General features: G+C 46.5%; 1 protein-coding gene across 2 annotated transcripts in view; it reads left to right on the top strand.

The window, feature by feature from the left end:
• PHACTR4 (phosphatase and actin regulator 4) overlaps positions 1-20,213 on the top strand; it is a 48,865-nt gene that overhangs the window by 5,087 nt on the left and 23,565 nt on the right. Inside the window, exon 1 of one of the 2 annotated variants that reach the window (XM_031062011.1) lies at positions 11,922-11,968. The exons of the other annotated variant lie outside the window; for it this stretch is intronic. Within the exon in view, the coding sequence (XP_030917871.1) occupies positions 11,953-11,968 (16 nt within the window). The 5' untranslated portion in view covers positions 11,922-11,952. Of the gene's footprint in view, positions 1-11,921; positions 11,969-20,213 lie in introns of those variants that run through there. 2 annotated transcript variants of the gene reach the window in all.

The raw sequence follows: 20,213 nt of genomic DNA, 5'->3' as shown, positions 1-20,213 counted from the left end.
GAAGTGGGATTTATAAAGCTGCTGGGCTACGTTTCAGCATGGAAAGGGAGGTGGGGGAGAAGCTACCAGAAATCCATTTCTCCTTTAATATGGAATTGCATAGGTGATACTCTTGCATGGAGAGCAGCAGTCCTTGCATAAGCACTGGATACATTAACATTTCTAACTAGTAAATTTATGGATAATCTCTTCTTTTGGTGGATTTATTTAGATTTGAGAGCATTAGCTTCTGGGAAAATTAAACCTCTTTTAAATCCACTTTGTTCAGGGACTAGAGAGAGGAACTGCTGGTAAGCCCTGCCATCTTCCTCCCGCGTTTCTCTGGGCTTGATTGGAATTGCAGTACAGGGACACAGCTGGTCCCGATGCAGCAGGGCTTCGGTTTTAGCTGCTTTATCCAGTTGTGGCAAAATGGATTTGGAGCCTGTTTGCTGTTCCTATAAGGGGCATGTGCAGCTTTAAGCACTGCCAAACCAAGAGAGCCCCTAAAACAACCAGCCCCAAAGGTAAGAAAGATGAAATGTTTGTGGGAGCTGAAATGTCTGGATAAAGCTGTTTTTCTGCATAATGTCACAGTTTTGGGGGGCTGGTGGTGACTGAGCTGTCAGTGTGCTGGGTGCTGCTGTGCCTGCTGAGGTGTACCTTCGTTTCAGGTGGCTGATTCATGGCTCTGTGTATTTAATCATAGTTTCTATAGCAGTGAAATCTTTAACAAGCAGGTGGAGTTTGCTCTTAGTCCATTGTGGGTTCGCATGAATGTCATGGCCAGTTCATTCCTGTGTTCTTGCTGAGCAGAGTCATTTCACAGGGGATAACATTGAAGGCTATTCTGTGTTTCTGGTGCATGTAATGAGTACTGAAACAGCTCTTTCATTTTAATAGTATTACTGTTTTTAATATTATGTTGTGAGCATTGCTTTGTCCTGTCATGTGTGGCTGTGCTGCTGAGTAGGATTCCTTATGCTGATGTGAATGTTTATCTTACTACCTTTTGATTATCATTTAAGATAATTGAACTTGTGATTGTAGACTTCAGTCTTCCTGTGTTCTCCACAAATGCATCCCTCAGGGTTTGATATTACCTGTTGTCTCATAATGTGACTGTGGTTTGGTCCTGTTGTACTGAAAACTCAAATTCTTTAATTCTTCAGTATTTCCAAGGCGGCTTTGGTGCAGGAAGCGGTTTTCATTCTTAATGCCAGCAGCAAGGGGTTTGATTTGCATCCTCAAGATAATGTGGGTAGTAGTTTTGTGTGGATTTAGAGCCACATGTTGCTTTGCTCTGGTGTCCTACAAAATATGTTGTGTTCTTGAACTTGGAGCAGAATGTTGATCTGGAGAAGGGCACTGTTGGGTCCCTCAGTGGGATGAGAATTCTCTGGGATGGCTGACAGTGCTGCTGATGAGTTTGGCTTCAACAAAACTTCATTTGGAGCTGGTGTTGAGGTTGCTTTTGGAGAAGTGTGACAGTTTAACATTTGCCTGCATTGATCATACCCTCTTCATCCTTGCCCTCTTTTGAACACTTCAGAAGCAAATAAAGCTTCCTCGTCAAAATTTCCCGTTCTGATGTGGAATGTCACTTGCTTGTGACAACTATTTCAGTTGAAATAGCAGTGTGTTGGGAATGGATTTGTATCTCCATTAAACAGGAGGGGAACGTGTCCTTTGCCAAGAGTCTGTCGGAGATGTTGAAATGCTGAAAATTGTTGTGTTGAACTTGCCACGTGCGGGGATCAGCAGCAACAGGCTGACTTTTGCCCAAGTGAATGTGTGGGATTAACCTGCTGTCCAAAATGCAGCACTAAAGCGCTTGGGAATGCAGTGCATGGGGAGCTGGGGTGGTGGATGCCAGCACTGCTCAGCTCTGGGGGTGCAATTCCTGTCTCCTCCTTCGTGGTGAATGGCTCTTGGTTTATTGTGGGTGTCCCTTGGAGCTGGAAATCGGAGAGGCTTTGCCTGTTAGGCACGCTGTGTGCAGGTGAAGTGGAGGTCCTGGTTTATTTGCCATTTCTGTTAGTGTTGAAGGCCGGAACACTTTGTTCCCTGCTTTTGATTGTAGTAGTTTGGAGTGCGAGATCTTCCAAGCTTAATTTTGTGAAGCTTTCTCACAGTTGCAGGCTTGATCCTGGAATTTAGTGTCCCTGCAAGCTCAGTCTTCAAAAGGAATTCTTTCTTGGGAGGCTGTGTTTGTGCTGGCTGATAAGAACCTAGCTCAGCTACCTGTAGTCACTGTCTAGGTTTAAAGTAGCCATTGTGGGGTGAAATGTTTGCTGCCTTGCACCCAGATTTTTAACAGATGGGACAGATTTCTGTGAGCCTGGGCAACCACTACGATTGCTTTGCAAGGTGAGACATTTCTGTTTTGATGGGTGGGAGAATTAATAACACTGTGATTCATTCCAGTGATGTGTCTAGTTTTGGATCAGATTTGGATTTTTTGTAAAGGATATTAGCATTTGTCTTCAAAGAAAGCTAAATTGAAAGGCAAAAGATAACAGAAGCAGTTCCTGAGCTCTTCTGATAGGTTGAATGAATCTTGTGGTTAGAGATCCCTCTACCTTTGAGGAGACTGGGAAAATTGGTCTTGGGCAATGTGATCACTGTGCTCAGAAACTCTTCCGCTTGTGCTTGGGGTGCCAATAGGGAGAGAGTGGCACCGGGGCAGTGCAGTGTGGAGAGGAGGGCTGTGGGACACCAGCTCTGCCTTAGGTCTACAGGGACAGTGATTAAGCCCTGCAGGAATGTGTCCTGTGGGTAGCCAGGTCCTAATGGAAGCGTTCTGCAGATGGCCAGACTTGCTGAGCAGCACAGGAACCACAAGCTCAGGAGCAGGGAAGGAGAGGTCAGTGTCTGGTGCTTTTGGAGCTCGGTGTGCACTGCAGAACAGCCTCTGTGCTGATTCTGTCTTTGCAAAGGCAGCAGTGTCTGAGTGAGTATTCAGCAGTCTCTGGTGGCCTCCATTTGCCTAGCTCTGTTCCTGCTGTGAATCCGAGGCTGCCCTAAAGGCCACCATACTCGAGGGATTACAGGGCAGGTCCAGCAGGACTGAGCAAGGCAGAATTCAGGCTGCATTTTAGTGTTTTATTGCCTGCTCTTGGGGCTATCACTTCCTTTGCAAAGGAAGCAATTTACTTCCTGCAGAATCGCCCTGGACAGAAGTAGGGTGTGCAAGAATCACCCTGGACAGAAGTAGGGTGTGCAAGAAAGTGAAAATCTCTGGTGATGACTGAGCTGTTCCGTGTTAAATTTAATCATCTGGGGACATGTGAGGCAGGTGATGCATTAGTCAGATCTCAGGATGTGATCTGCCAGTGGAGGGATGTGGTCCCCAAAAGCCAGAGAGTGCCTGTGTGTTTTAGCAGATTGCAATTTAAATGTGCTAGGAGTGAGTCTGAACTGTTTTTGTGGCTGGAGGATTGCTGGTTTATGTCGTGATCCCTTAACAAAACAGCTCTGATGGAGGCAGCCTCTGCCATCGGGCTCTGTGTCTCAGCAGGACAAAGGCTGTGCTGGAAGCAAAGCGGGTGTCTGTGCCTCGTGTGTCCATCTGTGCTGGCTGGGAGAGAGCTGGAATTTGGAAATGCTTTTAACTGTGTGGGGGGAGCAGGTGGCTTTTCATCCCAATGAACTGTTTATTCCGGTGCAGACTGGGGCAGGGTTCTGCTGCCGCCCATTGTTCCAAGAAAGTGGGAGGAATGAGGGGTAGAAAGCCTGGAACTGGTTAAACTGGAATTCCTGGGTAGTGCCTGCCCTTGAGTTATGATCAGCAAGGTTCTGCTTATTTCAAAACATAGGGCTGAGAAATCCTGCTGCTTTGGGATCAGTTGGTGCTTTAGGGTTTTGCTTCTAGGTGTACTGGAGGAGTTTAAGAATAGTTTTGTAGCAGATAACTCAAATAATCTTGTAAATATGAGTAAACAATCTTGGTTTGTCACAGATGCTCTGAGATTATGCAGAATGGCTTGGTGATCAAACAGCATGGGGAGGTAAGGGTGGCACCTTCCCTGTGGTGTTTGCAGTGGGACAAGGGACAGATGAGTGGGCAGAATCTGTGATTCTGTCAGGTTTTCAAGGCTGTTTGGTGCTGGGAAGGCTGACTCAATGTCCCCCTAGCCCGTGGCTGTGAGGACTGACACTGCAGCCCTGTGTGGGGCTGCAGCTGTGTAAACTTCCAAAAGTGCTGTGGCTGCCGAGCAGCTCCTGCGTATTCGCTCCCTTCCCTTATTCTCCAGCAACTGCTCGTGGCCCACGTGACAAAAAATAGAGGAACTGAACTGCATTCAAGCCAGCTGCTTCTGCAACAGGCTGGTTTTGGCTGGGGTCAGCTGCTCTGTGAGATCTCTGGTTCCTGTGCAGGGAAGGGCTGGGAGCTCCTGGATGTACCTGGAGTGCTCCTCAGGCATGTCTTGTGGAGCATCCTCTGCTCGTGAATCCTCATGCTGCGTATGCAGAGCCATGTCCAGCACCCTTCCTGTTAATGCAGCCCATCCCACGGCATTTCCTCAGCTCCTGTGCCTCGAGAATGTTGAGACGTCGACGTTGTCTCTGATTTTAAAGTCCTCTCTGCTCCTTGGTGTTATAATGATTCCCTTGCTTTAATTTGTGCAGTTGGAGAAGAGCATTTTTTCCTGGTTACCTTCCTGGCCCAGGTCGGCTAACCTGCCTGAGGGCATGAGGAGAGATTTGGCGCTTCAGTTGGGTGTTTTTTCAACCATTGTTACTGTGGAAGGTCCTTTTGTGGCTGGAAAGAAGCCCTGATAGTTTTGTTGAGCTCTTAATGCAGCTAAATGTGTTGGCTGGAAAATGTCATTTCTAATGGAAAGTTAGAGTGGTGATGAGAGAAGAGAGCTGAAACATTCCTGTTCTTGGGGGAGTTCCAGGAGATTACTGTCTTTAAGATTATCCCATTTAAGATTTAATTAAAGATTATTTGGAGGAGTATATCAGACCAAAACCTAAAAGATGAGTGACCATGTGCTAAGCAGCGTAGTCTAGTGGAAGATGTCTCTGCCTATGGCAGAAGGTTGGAATTAGATGATCCTTAAAGGCCCTTTCAACCCAAACCATTCCACGATTGTGTTCCTGCCTGAAAGCATTTGTAAGAGCAGTAGGAAAGGCACAACTTCCACCTGAGATTAAAATCAACTTTGGCCCAGTAGGTCAGGTGGCTGCACTAAGCACCATCCCCAGGCAATCAGTATTGCTGCTTCATAAACTTTGTGCACAACCATGAGACCTACAAAAGATTTTTTTTGTTGTTTTTAAGAAAATGTTCTCATTCAGAAGCTTTATAAGCTTATTTTCACAATGGGATGCCTTGCTGCCTACACTTATGTTATAAAGACTGCCTGATCAGTAGTGGGAATTAATTTCTCTACTGTCCTAGTTAAAGCCTGGGCACCTTTTTATTAAAGCTGGAGCTTTGCAAGAAAATAATTGCCTGAGGAGGGCTTCTTCAAGGAAATTTGATATCTTAATCAGAAATAATTAGAAATTATGCTAGTGAGTCTGTGAAAGAAAAAGTAAGGCTACAACTGAATTTCAAACTACCTGAACTGCTTGGCAAAATCTGCTTCAAAAGGTGAAATGTAATGCTCCTATAGATTCAGTGATGTAATTCCAGAATGTTGATTCAGAAAGAGCTTTAATTTCAAACAGGTGAGTTGTTCCCAGTTAAAAGCATTGCTCTGTGAGTTGACAACACAGCATAGGTTTCCTGTATCTCATATTTTTTCAAGTGGGAACGTTGCATTCATTGCCTTTGTGAAATTTGATTAAAGATGCCTGGTTTATGTGCTGGAACGTGCAGCAGGGAAGGCATGGAGTTTAATCTGATTGCACAAACCCTGTGGGCTGTTTATCCCAGGAAGCAGTTGGGCATTCAGGGTGCTTTGGAAAGACCCTTATGGCAGGATTGCAAATTCAGCTCTGCTGCTGCAGGATTTTTGGGAGTTCAGGTGAGCTTTCTAACAAATTCATTTTAGTGCTTTGATGGTGGTTAAGCTCATTCCTCTCACTTTTTAAATAGAGGCAAAAAGAAACACTTTTCAAATGGGCTCTGCAGTGGCAGAGAGGAAAAGTGGCCTCGTTCTGGGGAGGAAATGGTGGTTGCAAATGAAATTGTCTATCGAGTCATAATTACAGGGACATGACCACAGCACCAAGTGAGTACTCTGCTGCTAAGTTTTTATTCAAAGTTTGATGAAAATAGAAACCACAAAATGAAGGCAGAGGTAGTTTGAATTTTACCCCAGAAGCCAGAGGTAAATAAGTAACCCTGTTATTTTGTGCCTTTTGGGGGTGTGCTACAGAACTGACACAGATTATTATAGCTCAGCTGATGCGTGCAGCCCGCAGTGCTCAGCTGCTCTCCGGAACAGTGGGTCCAGGATGGGAGGTTTGCTCGCTATCCCTGGAGGTGCTCGAGGAACAGCTGCATGTGCCACTCTGCTCTGCTTGACAAGGTGGTGAGTGGTCACAGTGCACCCAATGATCCTGGAGATCTTTTCCAGCCTCAGAGATTCTTTGCTAGAGCAGTAAGGATGCGGGGTCAGGAGTCCCACTCCGGTGTTCTGCACAGCATGGCCGTGAGTACTTTTAAGGCTTACTTTTGCCCAGGTGTTGGAAAAAGCCACTCACCTTCCCCGTGGTGCTGCCCTAGAGGATGCAGCTCCCTTCCCTTTCCAGTTCCTCTCTGGTAACCTTATATTACTGTGCCACCCACAGGCAGCTACTGAGCTGCTGGAAAACATTTGCTGTTTGCATGGGGAGCCACTTATCAAATGTTCAATCTGCGACAAAAAGCCACCGGTTTCATTGACTGTAATATGAACTGTATTGAGGTTTTCAGTCCTGGTTATTCTAATTTTCTATTTAAATTGCACATAGAGCTGTTATGCTAGTGTCTGATTTTTCCACTTCTTCCACAAAACCCATTCCTTGTGCTGACCAACTGCTGTGCTCCTGCTCAAAGCCATTGCTTCCCAACAAGTGCAGAAGTGCTTGTAGTGTTGGGATCCTTGGAAAGAGAGGGAAACTGCTGGGCTGCTAATTAGTGGTGCACCCCGTTAACTGGCATGTTGCCACATGAGGCTGCAGAACAACTGGGTTTAATCTGTGTGGTTTTACTGAGGAGGAGTATTCTGATTTCCCTCCAACTGACCTCTCCACTGCTCAGTGTGTGATTAGTGCAGAACAAACTGGGTCAGCCGAGGCTGCTCAGAGGATTTTGAAACCAGCATTTGTAGTTCCAGCAATTTGCAGAAGCCATCAAATGATGCTCAAACCATATGAGCAAAGGACATGAGCAAACCAGGACTTTTAGGTGGAGCTGGTTTGTTTTAGATGGAGTCAGAAAAATACATGAGCTTTTCGTCATCCACTGAATTGAAAAGGGGCTTGTGCATCTCTTCCCCTTTGTACCACTCTATCCAACAAGAGGTTAATTATACCTTTACACCTTGTCTTGTAATCTGTACTAGGGCATTTGGCATGGTTGATCTATTTAGTCTTTTTAAGAATTTCCCTTGTAATACTTAAACTCCAGTTGTGCACCCGTGCTATAATCTCTCCTTTGGGAGAATACTTTGGTGCTGTTGAGGTATTTTGCTTTGTAGAACAGAATTTTAATATTGTTTACCATACCATGCTCTTAATCTCACTGCTGGCAGATGAAATGAGTTTCTTTAGCCCTCCCCCTGAGGACCTGATGGAGTTTCATTGCCAACAGACCCATGGCATTAGGTGGAGTTATCTCAGCTTTGCAAAAATCTGCTCATCTGTCTTCCTGGAAGGAGTAATTATTGGTGAGAGAATAAAATGTTGATTTTATTTTTGAAATTGGATTTATAAAAAGGAACGGGCAGCCAGATCCATGGGCTAGTTGAGGAGGGTTTGTGAGTCTGGCCCTGGAGAAGCATTTGCAGCTGGGGAGAGCCCTGATGGCTTGGATCAACCATTCAAGTGGAGTTTGGCAAATCCGGGAGGAAGACTCCCGATGTTCTCTGAGTGATGAAGCAGAGGCTGCTCCATGCCTGGCTGCTATCTCCCAGCTGGCCTTATTCCTGGTGTCTGCTTTGTCTTGTTATGCTGGTGAGCTGTTGTGGGCAGCATCAGCCCTTTGCTGGGCTCTCATCATCTGCCCCACTGGGAGCCTTCTGGGTGCTGCTGCAGTAATGTAGTTTTTTAAGGAGTGTAAAGCAAAGGGCTGAAGTGGCAATAATATAATATTTGTTTATTGGCTGTTACTAGCACCATATTGGGTCAAAATGAATAATCATCTGGGAGTTGTCAGGTGAGCTTGTTTAATTTCATGGATCATGGTCTATATTAATGCAGGAGCATGTTCCTCAAGCTATGGGTACGTGTTAACCCTTCCTTTCCCTCCAGCTGGTGGATATAGTTCCAAACAGTTACAAGAGCATCCTTTCTCTCCCCCACATGCGTTTTTTTCCAAGACAGCCTTGGGTTTTGTGTCTCATTACAGTAAAAGCCCTGTAGTAGCTGCCCAGCTGCTGTCGTGTCCCTCTCTGGGATGGTGATTTAGAGCTGAGCCAGCATGGAAACGTTTCCATGCCTTAAGGCAAGCCTGTTGGCAGCCACTGTGGAGAAGTAATGTGCCACTTCTGCTTGGAAGAGTTGTCAGTTTTCTAGTTTAGTTGGGGAAAACAACCAACATTGGCTTAGGTTTTAGCTGGACTTTTGGAAATGTGCTGTAGTCTTTTGAAGGAAGCTGTTCATGTTACTGGAGGAGATGAACAGTGAGGACAGAGGGGTCCAGCTAATGAGCTTCATTCTGAAGGAAACTGAGTGCTTAATATTCCAGAGGTCTGGATAAGGATTGCTGAAAATGAGATGATGAGGAAGGAGGGAAGCTGTAAAAGGGCATTCAGTAAAGCTCATGGATGTGGATTGCCCAAGGCTGGAGCAAACAGTGGCACCTTGGTGTGCAGCTTCGTGGTCCTGTTGAGGTCCTGTCATCCCCAGCCCACTCCTCTGGATGTGCTTGGTGTGCATCAGGTCAGCTTTGAGTGTTCCCAGAGCAGCTGCATTGGTGCTGGTGCAATGAGTGGGTGGGAGGGCATGGGAGGAGATCCAAAATCCGGAATTGGGCTGGTTTGTGTTGCTGGGAGAGAATGTGACAGAGCTGAGCTGGGAAAGACAAAATTCCCTGTGCACAGGGAGTGTGTTAAGACTGAAGAAACAGGGTACAAAACACTCCAGCACTGCTGTGAAACAGTCCTTTTCTATTGTGTGTGGATTAGCTGCCTAGCTGGAAAGAAGCCATCGCCTTTCTGCAGGAGTTCAGAGCCGGGTCAATGGAACAGGAATATATTCTTAGAGTGGTACAAAGAGCTGGGGAAAAAGCTGTAAAGTGTTTGAAGTCTCGAGGCCGACAAAGACATGGTTCTGCTGCTGTGGTGGCCTGAGTACTAGAGGGGCAGGGGAGAGTCCAGAGCTGTGCCGCAACAGGGCTCTCAGGAGCAGGAATTTCACATAGCTGTCAGGCCCAGGGAATGTAGGGCACTCAGAGCACATGAATATTCAGAGAGCTGTGGCATGTCATGCTAGAGGAAATGAAAAAGCCGAGTTTTCTCAGAAGTAGGTATCTGGGAAACCTGTGACAGTAGGGGATAAAAGCAAATTTCTGTTCTGTGGTGTGGGTTATCTCAAATATTATTCCAGAATACAGCTTTCCAGTTAGCCACTCGTAGTTAATGCTGGCAGCAGGATCTACACTGCTTAATCCATTCTTTGGTGGAAGTGTCTGTTCCTTAGTGCAGGCAATGCTGAGGGAATGCAGACTTTGCTCCTTCTTCCTCTACCCTGGCATTGCTTTTTTTCCTCCAGTGTGCCTTTTATGCTGGTTCTGTTGATTACCAGATATTGTGGATTTAGTGTTCTGCTCAGAAAGAGCCTCCCAGCGCAGGCTGAGGTGCTCCCAGCTGTGCCATTGGGCAGTGACAGATGTCTGGGCTGTGCACAGCGAGTGTCCAGCACTGGCTGCTGCCAGGATCAGTATTCCAGGCACAAATGTGCCCCTTGCAGTGCAGAGCTCAGCACACAGCAATGCCCTTGAAAGGCAAATTAAACCCAGCTCCTGGGGAGCAGTGGGAGCACTGCTGTCATTTGTGCTGAGGTTCAAGCAGGCCTTGAGGTGACGGTTTCAGTTTCCCTTCTGCTTTCCTTTCCCACAAGGGCGTGCTTGAAAGGGCAGGCAGGGATGGTGGTGGCTCTTCTGCCTTCAGTGGGGGAGCATTCCCTGGCAGGAGACTGGAGCTGATGAGGGCCAGGCTCTGCACCTAGGCAGTAAGGGGCAGGATAAGAGAAAACAGCCTCAGGTTGTGTCAGGGAGTTGTAGGTTGGATATCAGGGAAAATTTCTTCACCAAAAGGATGGTCAAGCCATGGCACAGGCTGCTCAGAGCAGTGTTGGAGTCAGAATTCCTGGAAGCGGTCAAAAACATGTGGTTGTGGCACTTGAGGACATGGGTTAGTGGTTGGACTTAATCATCTTAGAGGGCTCTTCCAGCTTGAATGATTCTATCGTTCATTCATTCCAGTTCTTGCAAGTGGTGTCCTTGATGCAACATGTGGATGCACCAAACCATGCATACAAATGCGTGTGAAAGCTGTATTTTAGCAGTGCTAATGGATTAGACTGGAGGGATTGAAGGTGTTTCCTGAGCAACTTGTGGCTGTCTGCCTCTGAAATCAAAACCTTCTGATGTTCTTGATCCACTCGTTTGCTGCCCAGAAGCCTGTACAGATACTTGTTCCTTTTTCTAAGCTGTTTAAAGCTGTGATCCCCAGTTGTGTTTTGAGGGTTTAATGGCTCTGTTGAGGTGTGATGGAATTTGAGCTACATCAGAGAGAAGTAGCCTGGAGCATGGTTGTCTGATCCAAAGAAGCATTTTCCCCCACACAGCAGAGCAAAGCTGAAAAGCCCCACTGGCAGAGCTTCCATGGATGGTGTGCTGTTGTTGTCCCCACTGACATTGCAGCCCAGGGATGCTCTTGAACAAGCTGAGCACGTGCTGCACACTCAGCACGTTGTCACATGAAGATGAGGAGCTGATGTGATGTTAAACTAAAGCCACCAAACTGTGCTTTGTGCTGGGGCCAAAGGGGATGAGTTGGCCTGGGCTTCGTGAGGAGATTAGGCTGAAGTGGGCTATGGATAAAGGCTGGCTTCGACTCCTCAGCACTGGAACAACCTGATTTTGTAGTTCTTCCCTAGTCACCCCATGCTGTGTCTGCTGACATCTCCAGTTGTGGTTGTCTGAGTTTGAACTGCAAGATTTTGAGGACAGAACCCCCCTTTTTCTAAAATACTGAGCCTGTTTTTACTATGGTGCAGAATCTGTCAAAATCAAGACACATTGTGATTTCCCCAAACTTAGTTCCCCTGGCATCTCATTTCAGAACTTTCTCCAGAAAAAAAATGTCTTTTCTACTAAAGTCCTGGTTCCTTTTTTTTTGTGTTCCCCCACCCCAGTATGTTCAGAAGTGCCTTGATGCTGTTTGACATCTGAAATACTTCCTGTGCACGTGCTGTGCTGCCTTTGCTAGATAAGCAGTAGGCTGTTCCCTTTTACAGCAGGCACATCCCTTCCTGAAGAGGCAGATGTGGAATGTTTTCCCTGGGAACAAATATTGCTGCCTTGTAATTGTCACCTTAATTTTGTTTCTCTTTTCTTTCCATCCCAGCATGTGTGTGATTAGAAGCTTCTTATGCCTTCAATGAGGGGTGACAATGTCACACTCTTCCTAGTTTGGGGCAGGATTTCTGCTCTAGGTTCCCTCCACACTGGTTTTGTGTAGGCTGAGCAGAGCTGACAGAGAAATAAAACTAAATCTGAGCTTTGTTCACACTTGGAATTTTAATTTGTGTGTTGACTTTGTTTCCTGTTTTTGTAGGAATTTCTCTGGACACTAGTGTACAAGAGGAATGGAGGAGAACGCCGGTGAGTACAGTCTTAGGTATCTCACCACAGATTATGGACCTGACCTGTCCTCCTTGGCTATGCATCATAAAGAACCTGAGTACTTTAAACTTGGTGTCTTCATTTCAAGTGTAGAAGGTGATTAGGAAATAATGTAGTTTGGCAGATGCATCAGCTGCATTTGTACTATGGTGTGGACCAGATCTGACTGAAGCTCTGTACATATGGAAGATCTTTTTTGGAATCTCCCATCTGTGAAACCTGGAATACTGGTCTCTTGGCAATCCTGAGTTCTTGAAAACAGGTAACATCCCCTTTCTTAATAAGGAAGAGGCCAGAAGCAGTGAGCTGGTTTGAACAAGGCCCATGGCAAGGCATAAGGGAGGATCAGCTTCTGGTTGTTCCTGTTGTTCTTTATTTATTCCTTTAGGCAGCTCTGTGTTGCAGAAAATACAGGATTTTTTTTAAATTAAAATTTAAATCTCTTGCTTTAAGCAGTATGTAGTGCTTGCCCTGAAGCAATCAAATTCATTGCTGGTAGGTTTAACTGATGCAAGGATATGGTTGTAACTAAAACTCACAGATTTTTTGCTTAGAGATTGCCTTGAAGAGCTCTTCCATCTGTTTGCCTAAAATGGCTACAAGAAAGGAGTTAAATGCCCATTTTTTCCCTGCCATTGACATGAGGTTTGCATGAAAGCTCTTGCCTGCACCATGGGAAGCCAGTATCCACACAGCATATTGGCCTCACAGCTTCTGGACTGTGACACTGCAGTTGGTGATGCTAACTCGTAAATAATATTTCTAGGTTATTCTGTGCAGTCAGTGATGCCATCCTGAAAGCTTTGGGAATGGTTGTACTTGTCAGCAGGGCAGTATGCTTGGTGAGGCACATGAAGGCCAGTTTTTGGCTTCATACAGAGCTGGTGTGTTGGGGCCCAGTGGCCTGGTTTGATCATCTGCCAGCCAAGAGCTCCTGCATAAATGTGCTTGTAGTCCTGGTGGCAAGAACTGCTGTGCCCCCTCTTTGTCAGGCTGTAAGGTGCACATTTAATCTGTGGTGATTGCTTTCCCTTCTGGTTTGCTTGTGGCAAACTAATTCCAAAAGATGACTTGTGGAGGGGGTGGCAGTGCATGTGGCACTGGCAGCTGAGGCTGGAGCAGTGCCTGTGGAGGTGGCAGCTCCTACTCAGCCCTGAGACACAGCACAGCAGGGCCATTTCTCAGTCTCTAGAGCTTCAGTTACTGGGATGGCTTTGAGCAACATCAAGGCCAGGTTGGATGAGGTTCTCAGCAACCTGCTCTAGTGGAAGGTGTCCCTGCCACAGCAGGGGCTGGAACAAGATATTCAAGAGGTATTCAAGGTCCCTCCCATCCCCAGCTATTCTGTGGTCAGTGAGCTCTCCTCATTCACCAGGGCTGGGACTGTCACCAGCCACCTCTGTTCCCATCACAAAGCTTTGTGTCCCTTTTCACGGGCAGTTGAACCCCATTTTTTGGCTAGATCAGTGAGACACAGAGCTGGAGCCTTTTGAGGTTTCTGAGAGTGCATGTTTTGATGAGTGCTGGGATGTGAAAAGCTGTATGTTCTGTTTGTATTTTGCCACCTTTACTGAAGTTACTTCCCCATTCCCTCTGAGCAACTTGGGCAGTGCCAGTTCAGGATGGAGGATCTGTCCTGGATCTTTGCATGCACAGACAATCCCCATGGCTGGTCACGAAGCTTTGCGTCCTTAGTGCTGGAAGCCAAGAGCCCTGTATTAAAGACAGAATAAAAAGATGGATATTTTATTATAATTTCCTTGAAATTCCTCTGCTTTTATGGCTATTTGTTCTCCAAGTGCTAAGCTCAGGACTACTGGGTTGATCCTGGAGCTGAGGTAAGATGGAGCTGAGCTGAAGTCCAAGTTGGTGCCCTTTGTTCCCTTCAAGCCTGGTGCTTTGTGTGCATTGCTGTCCTTCCCTGGTTGGATATTAACTGCACTCACAGTGCTGCATGGCTGGCGCTTGTTTGAGCTGGTGTGCTTGGAATGGCCACTGGGAATGCACAGGGAAACGTAAATCCTTTTGAGCTGTCAGCCTCCACCAGCCATGGGTGGGTGGGGGAGCCTTCCTTGGCTCACTGCCCTGGCTAATTAAAAATGAAATTTGCTGTTGTCTTCAGATTTTAATTCATGCTCATCCCTGAGGACGAGTGGAAGCCAGGTCTCCAGGCAGCTGCAGTGAAGTTTCAGAGCTGTCCATACATGGTATTCTAGAACAGGTACGCAGCTTAAAATTTGCTCACAGCCCTGCCTTGATGTGCGCTAACTTGCAAGCAGGTAGAAAGGCAAATTCCGGCTGTTCCTTAGGCAGGTTACCAGAGTCTGGAACTGATCTCAGTGGAAAGCATTTGTCTTTTATACAAGGTGCAGCACAGAGCGTTTCCTTACCTACCTGAAAGCATTACTGGAAATAAGTCGAGTGCACTTGACAGGTAGCAAAATACTTTGGGACATTATCCTGACAGGCTTTTGTTCTTAAATTTGTTCTAGTTCTTAGTGTAATTAATGTACTGAGTGCTGTCAGGGTGCTTGGGGCACTCGATGGCATGTTGGTGCTGTTTTTCTGGCTGCTGTATTTGCAAGTAGTTCAACTCAGCCATCCATCTAGTTAGCGTGGCATTTCTGAAAATTAATACCCAATAATTCCTCCCTGAACAGGTTGAGGAGGTGTCTGAACTCTTGCTGCCTTTCCCTCCTGAGCTACGAGCCAAATGTTTTACAGAGATTATTTGCTGACCTGCCAGAGACCTCGTAATGCTGTGACACCCCATTTTGAGTGACTTTTGAAGGTGGTGTGCTAAGTGGTCTTGTAGTTTGTACCCATATCTCTGGCTGGGGGAAAGCAGAGGTTAATTCTGCTGGGTTTGTGGTTTCCTGGCTCAGCTGTGGATGTGCTGGGATGGAGATGTCTCGGCCTCCAGGCTGGTTGGAGCAAGAAAGTGGCAAACGTTGATGTTGAGTGAGAAATGTCTTTGCTGAAATGCTTCATGACAGAATTGAACCATCTTATTCCTTGTGTGATAAGACCTTGTAGGACATGCACTTGATCCTCTGGGCAATTCAGGGTGATTTGCTGTGAAACAGTGAGTGTAGAGTTCCTGTGGCTCAGTAAGTAGGGCATGGAGCAGGGCAGTAAGTTTCCAGAGCTTCTAGTTTTCCTTTCAACTTGTTGGACCTTAAATTCACCTTGCTCCCGGAACATTGCCTGTAAATTCTGTCCAGGGATTTTAGTAGCTGATTTTATTGGATTTGGGAATAGAAGAGGAGCCTGCCTGGAACCAGGGACAAGCAGGTTTAGTATAAATGTGATTTTTGTTATTACTGTTTCTTCACACAGGAGCAATGTGTCCAGGTTGAGTGGTAAATCTGGTCTTTTAAAAACAAAATACCGAATGTTCTCATTATCTTGCTGCCTTTGTGAGCTGTGGCTGCCAGTGTTAGCTGAGCTGTTGGCTGGACAAAGCTACTCCCAGGCCCGCAGGCTGGTCCTGAGATGCAGTCCCAGTGTGAACATTTGGATGCTGTCACTGCTGACATCACCACTTTATCTGCCTGGCTCTCCCTTGTCTTGGAAAGGAGTCCTGGCTCCGGCTGCTGAAGGTGTCTTTTGTATCCTGAAACAAACAAGAAACCAGAGATACCAGGTGGCTTTTTTACAGGTTGGGCCCATCCAGCTGTGTGGAATGAGTGGATAACCATGACTTGCTTAGGGAGAACATGGCTCTTCAACCCAGCCTGAGTTTGTCTCGCTTTGTGAAGCAGAGATTTTAAGATTTCAAAAGGATCACTGTCTTGGTTGTGATAAATTTGTCTGATAAATTTGCCCCGCAGGCTCCGAGGTTCGGCTCCGGGGGCCGCAGAGCTGCGCTGTGGCCGCCCGGAGCGGCTTCCCGCTGCCAGGGGCAGGCTTGGGTGCGATGTTGGGTAGGAATCCTTCCCTGTGAGCGAGGGGAGGCCCTGGCACGGGTTGTCCAGAGAAGCTGTGGCTGCCCCATCCCTGCAAGTGTTCAAGGCCAGGTTGAACAGGGCTTGGAGCACCCTGGGATAGTGCACTGTGGCAGGGAGTGGAACGAGATGAGTTTGAAGGTCCCTTTCAATTCAAACCATTCTAGACTTTTGTGAATTGAATTTCTGCAGGAGATTTTCCTCCTCCCTCTCCTTTTTTGGGGAGTAGGAGAGTCAAACCATGATGGTGCAGCCAGGCAGTGGCTGTGGACACTGACTTTCATAGGCAGTGCAGTGGGGTCTGATTTGTATCCATGTTAGGCTCAGTGCCATCATAGCAACACTGGCCTAATTGGTATAGCACAGCCTCCCACTGCATTTGAAAGGTAGAATTTAATAGTGTTCTGCACTCCATGAGAAAATCCCCTATAAAAACATGTCCCGGTTCCTGTGCTCTGTTCCCCCATACGGTTGGAAGCAGCTCTATGTGCTGTTTGCTTTGTGTGCTTTCCCTTTCCTTCCCCAGCCCCACTGCTCTAAGGGACTCGTTTCCAAGGTGAGGTGAGCAGCAAGTCATGGCTTGGCAAGGAGAATGCTCCTGGAGGCTCTGTGGTGATCCTGCCTGGCTGATCAACCCCCTCTCCCCAGGAAGGCAGAGTTAGGCAGGGATCTGGGGCTGAACCTTGATCTTTGAGAGGACTATAACCAGCCTTTGTCATGTTTTTTGTTGAAATTCAACCAAAATTATGAAAAAACCTGCCCGTCTCCCCCCCAGTTCTTTGGTCTTAACATTAACTCTTGGAAACTGAAGTGGTGATTAGGAAAATAAACAGGGTCCCTTCCTGCAGGGAAGGCAGGGGTTTGTTCTGCCCAAGCATTGTAGGTTGCAGGAGTTAAGTTACATTTTGCTGTGGGAGAGGAAAGGAAAATCTCTCCAAGTAATTAACTTAAGATGCTGACACTAATGAAGGGGCTTTCAAGGCTGGAACTTGTGGGGGGGTGATGGGAATCCCCTGCTGAATCAATGACATTAGGGCTGTAGGAGCGATTCCGCAATTATTAGGCTGAAATTATGTTGAACATGAAGTTAATCCTGTTATCTCTCAGATACTGAGCAAACTGAGTGCTCTGGATAACTCTAATGGGATTATGTGTGTCAGTCTGTCACCCTTGCCCTGTTCAGAGTTTTTTCTTATGCTCCTTCTCAGGGTAAAGTATTGATCAGGCTTCCTAGAGTTAATGTTGGGAGGTGGTGTCTGGGGCAGTGTGTTGCAGCAGTGCTGGGTTATTTTTTTTTAATGAGTTTGACAATGAACACCCTGTTGCCTCCTGAAGCCATTCACTCCTCCACAGCAAGGATCCCTTAAGCCCATCCCTGAACAGATGTTTAGGAAAAGAACTGAAGAACAAGGACAAGTTTAAAAGGAGACTTCCCTGTGTCACGCCTTCCTGGCATCAAGGATCTGCCATTGAGTGAGATGTCATTCTGTGATGGAGACTACTCTGGGCCATCGTATTTGCAGAGAATGATTAGTTCTGGCTTGAAAATCACATTTTGCACCCGTGATAGCCTGTGGTGATTGTTCTAAACACAAGTAGGGTGAGGTGCTTAAAAGGGATTATCTGTAGCTTGGTTTTAAGCAGTGGGATAAATTGCAAGGTAACTCTTGTCAGGAAAACCAGGAACCAAAATGATCCTGCAAGGAGGACAGAAGAGCCTTAGTTCAGGCGCTGACTGTGGCCATTACAGCCAGGTTGTTTCCCTGCTGGGCACAGACCTCCAGGCTGTGCTGGCCTGCCTTCTGTGCAGGGTTGGAATGAGCTGGAATGGTGTTGGTGCTGTCGCTGCCAGGGCAAGCTCCAGCAGCGGCTGCAGCAGCTCAGAACACAGTGACTGGAGATGACCACGTACAGTGGAGAGGTGAAGCCCTACACCCCATTGAGAACTAGAATTTGGGTTTCAAAGTCATGGAAAATGTTTTTCTCTGCTCATTTACCACTAAACCAGGCCTCTTGGTTTCAGCATCACTAGAATATAGAAGTGACACTTAAAACAACCACTAAATGAGCAGATGTTTTTGTGCCAAACCAGAAATCTCCATAAATACAGGAAAGTTCTGTTATTAAAGGATAAGTCAGCTTTTCGTTTCCAAGCTTTGATTCTCTCCTTTTTTTGTTGTTTAAGGGCTGATCTTGTTAAGAACTGCAGATTTTTTGGTGACGTTTTATTTTTATTCTTTTCTGTTCCCTTGAGGAAGGTGAGAATTGTTTTGGAAGATCCAAGGAGCTCATTTACTGCGGAAACAGCCCTCAGGGTTGCTAATGACAAAGTGTCTGGGCTGTCTCAAAGAAGGCACCCAGAGGATGTGGGGACTGGTATAGCCACGGGGCCACCTGGGATTTTGGACCAGTTTAAGTGCCCAGAGGCCAGCCAGCCCTGCTGTTGATAAGGTGACAGATTTAGATGGCATTGCAGTAGCCTGTAATTCCAGGGACCTCAGGGGATAATTCTCACTGCAAAGGAGTCAGCACCTTCCACAAGCTTTTTGAGATGGGAATTCAGCACAAGAGAAAATCCCTGATTTCAAACCCAAAGTGCACAGAGAAACAGTTTAATATCTGTTTATACATCATAATTTTTGTGTACCACACTGCTGCTGGTTCTCTAGAGACACAGGATGAAGGGAATGAGGTGAAATGAGGAATCTGGGAATGTGTGAAGGGTTGTTCCTGCAAGAGAGGGGAGCAGCTCAGGGAGAAATAGCTTCCTACAAGGTTAGGATTCTGTACCTTCAGAACTGTTAGTGTTATCTCATCTCTTGACGTTTCCTTTAATTCTATGAAAGGACCTTGACACTGTAAACAATTCCCATGGCATTGTCCCTGTACTCCTGTGAGTCAGTGTGATGCATAAACAGCGTTGGGTTTGGGGGGCTCAAGGTCTGTATGGTTTGGGACACAATCAACCTGTCTGATTTTTGTGCCTTCTTCCTGGATAGCTCTTGGTGGCTATGGCTGCCACCACCTTGTTTTCCCAAGTTCTCTTGGTACTGGCAGAAAATAGGAGCATCTGGGATTGGAATTTCAGGATAAGGCTGAGGGGGCAGGTGGCGTGCTCTCGTTTTGTTTTCAGCTCCTTTGGGCCTCCATAATTATCTCCCCAGTTCCAAAGGGGAAGAACGGGATGTTGCACAGCACAACCCCAGCACTGCTTTATTCACATTAGCAGCAGTGTTTTACTCATGTTTGTCTTCAGCCTGGCTGCTGCTCAGAGATACCTTGGTGGTTGAGCAAGGGTCAATATTTGGAGTGGAAGTTCACTCCCTGCCTTGCTGATGGCTCTTGTCTGGGTGTGACCTGAGGTCTGGCTGTGCCACTGTTTAGGGTGGCCCATGGCAGATCTATGAAACATAATTTGGGCAGATGCACTTCCTAAGCGTTATCTTGTTCCTTAAATAGAGAATAAAGCTTGTATCAACATGAATCACAGAGTTGATAAACTGGAATGGTTCCTCTTGGAGTTGTCTTCTTGTATTGGGCAAATATTTATCCACGTTGTTTCCAAAGGCATATTTGTGCAATAGAAGGAGGTCAGACCTGTAATTACCTGTTAGGTTTACTCTGGCAGAAATGGCTTGTAAAAACACAGTGCAATTGAAAGGAAGCTTTTAAACCTTCTCTCTGTGCGTGAACCTAAAACTCTGGTTTAAAATTTCAAATGTTGTGAGAGTTTTCAGTTGCAAGGGTACAAAAAGTATTTTCCTTGCTGAATTTAAGTGCCCCAAGTGAAACTGATCCACCCTTTCTTTTAATTCCTGAGCTGTGGCAGGGAATTTGGGTTTCTGTTCCAACTGTATCTGCGGGCGATGATCAGAAGCTGAGGTTGTGTGCCAGACTTGCCTTGCATTTTAATCAGGAGCTCCTCGCCTAGTCAATAATTAAAGCAGAGCAGGTGCAGAAAATTGGGTGTTCCCCAAAAACTAAACCAAGGCGCTTTTGTAAGCTTCCCTGCGCAGAGCCAGGCGAGTGAGGGGTGGTAGGATGCCCTGGCACTGCCTGGCTTGTGCAGTAATTTGGAAAAAATGTAACTTCAGAATGGAGAGCTGGAGGTGTTGAGGGATAATTTGGATTATTGGTGCGGTGGGGCTGCTGCAAGCCCGTTGGGTTGGCAGAGCAAAGGTGTTTGCTGCAGTTTCAGCTTTGGGTATGAAGAGCAAATCCATTTTCTGAGATTCTTGTGAAATGTTTAAAAGAGGAAACAACTTTTACAGAGGAAT

This window comes from Geospiza fortis, unplaced genomic scaffold (assembly GCF_000277835.1).
Source record: "Geospiza fortis unplaced genomic scaffold, GeoFor_1.0 scaffold432, whole genome shotgun sequence".
In the NCBI taxonomy this organism is placed as follows: Eukaryota; Metazoa; Chordata; class Aves; order Passeriformes; family Thraupidae; genus Geospiza; species Geospiza fortis.
This window is presented reverse-complemented; position numbering and strand designations above follow the sequence as displayed.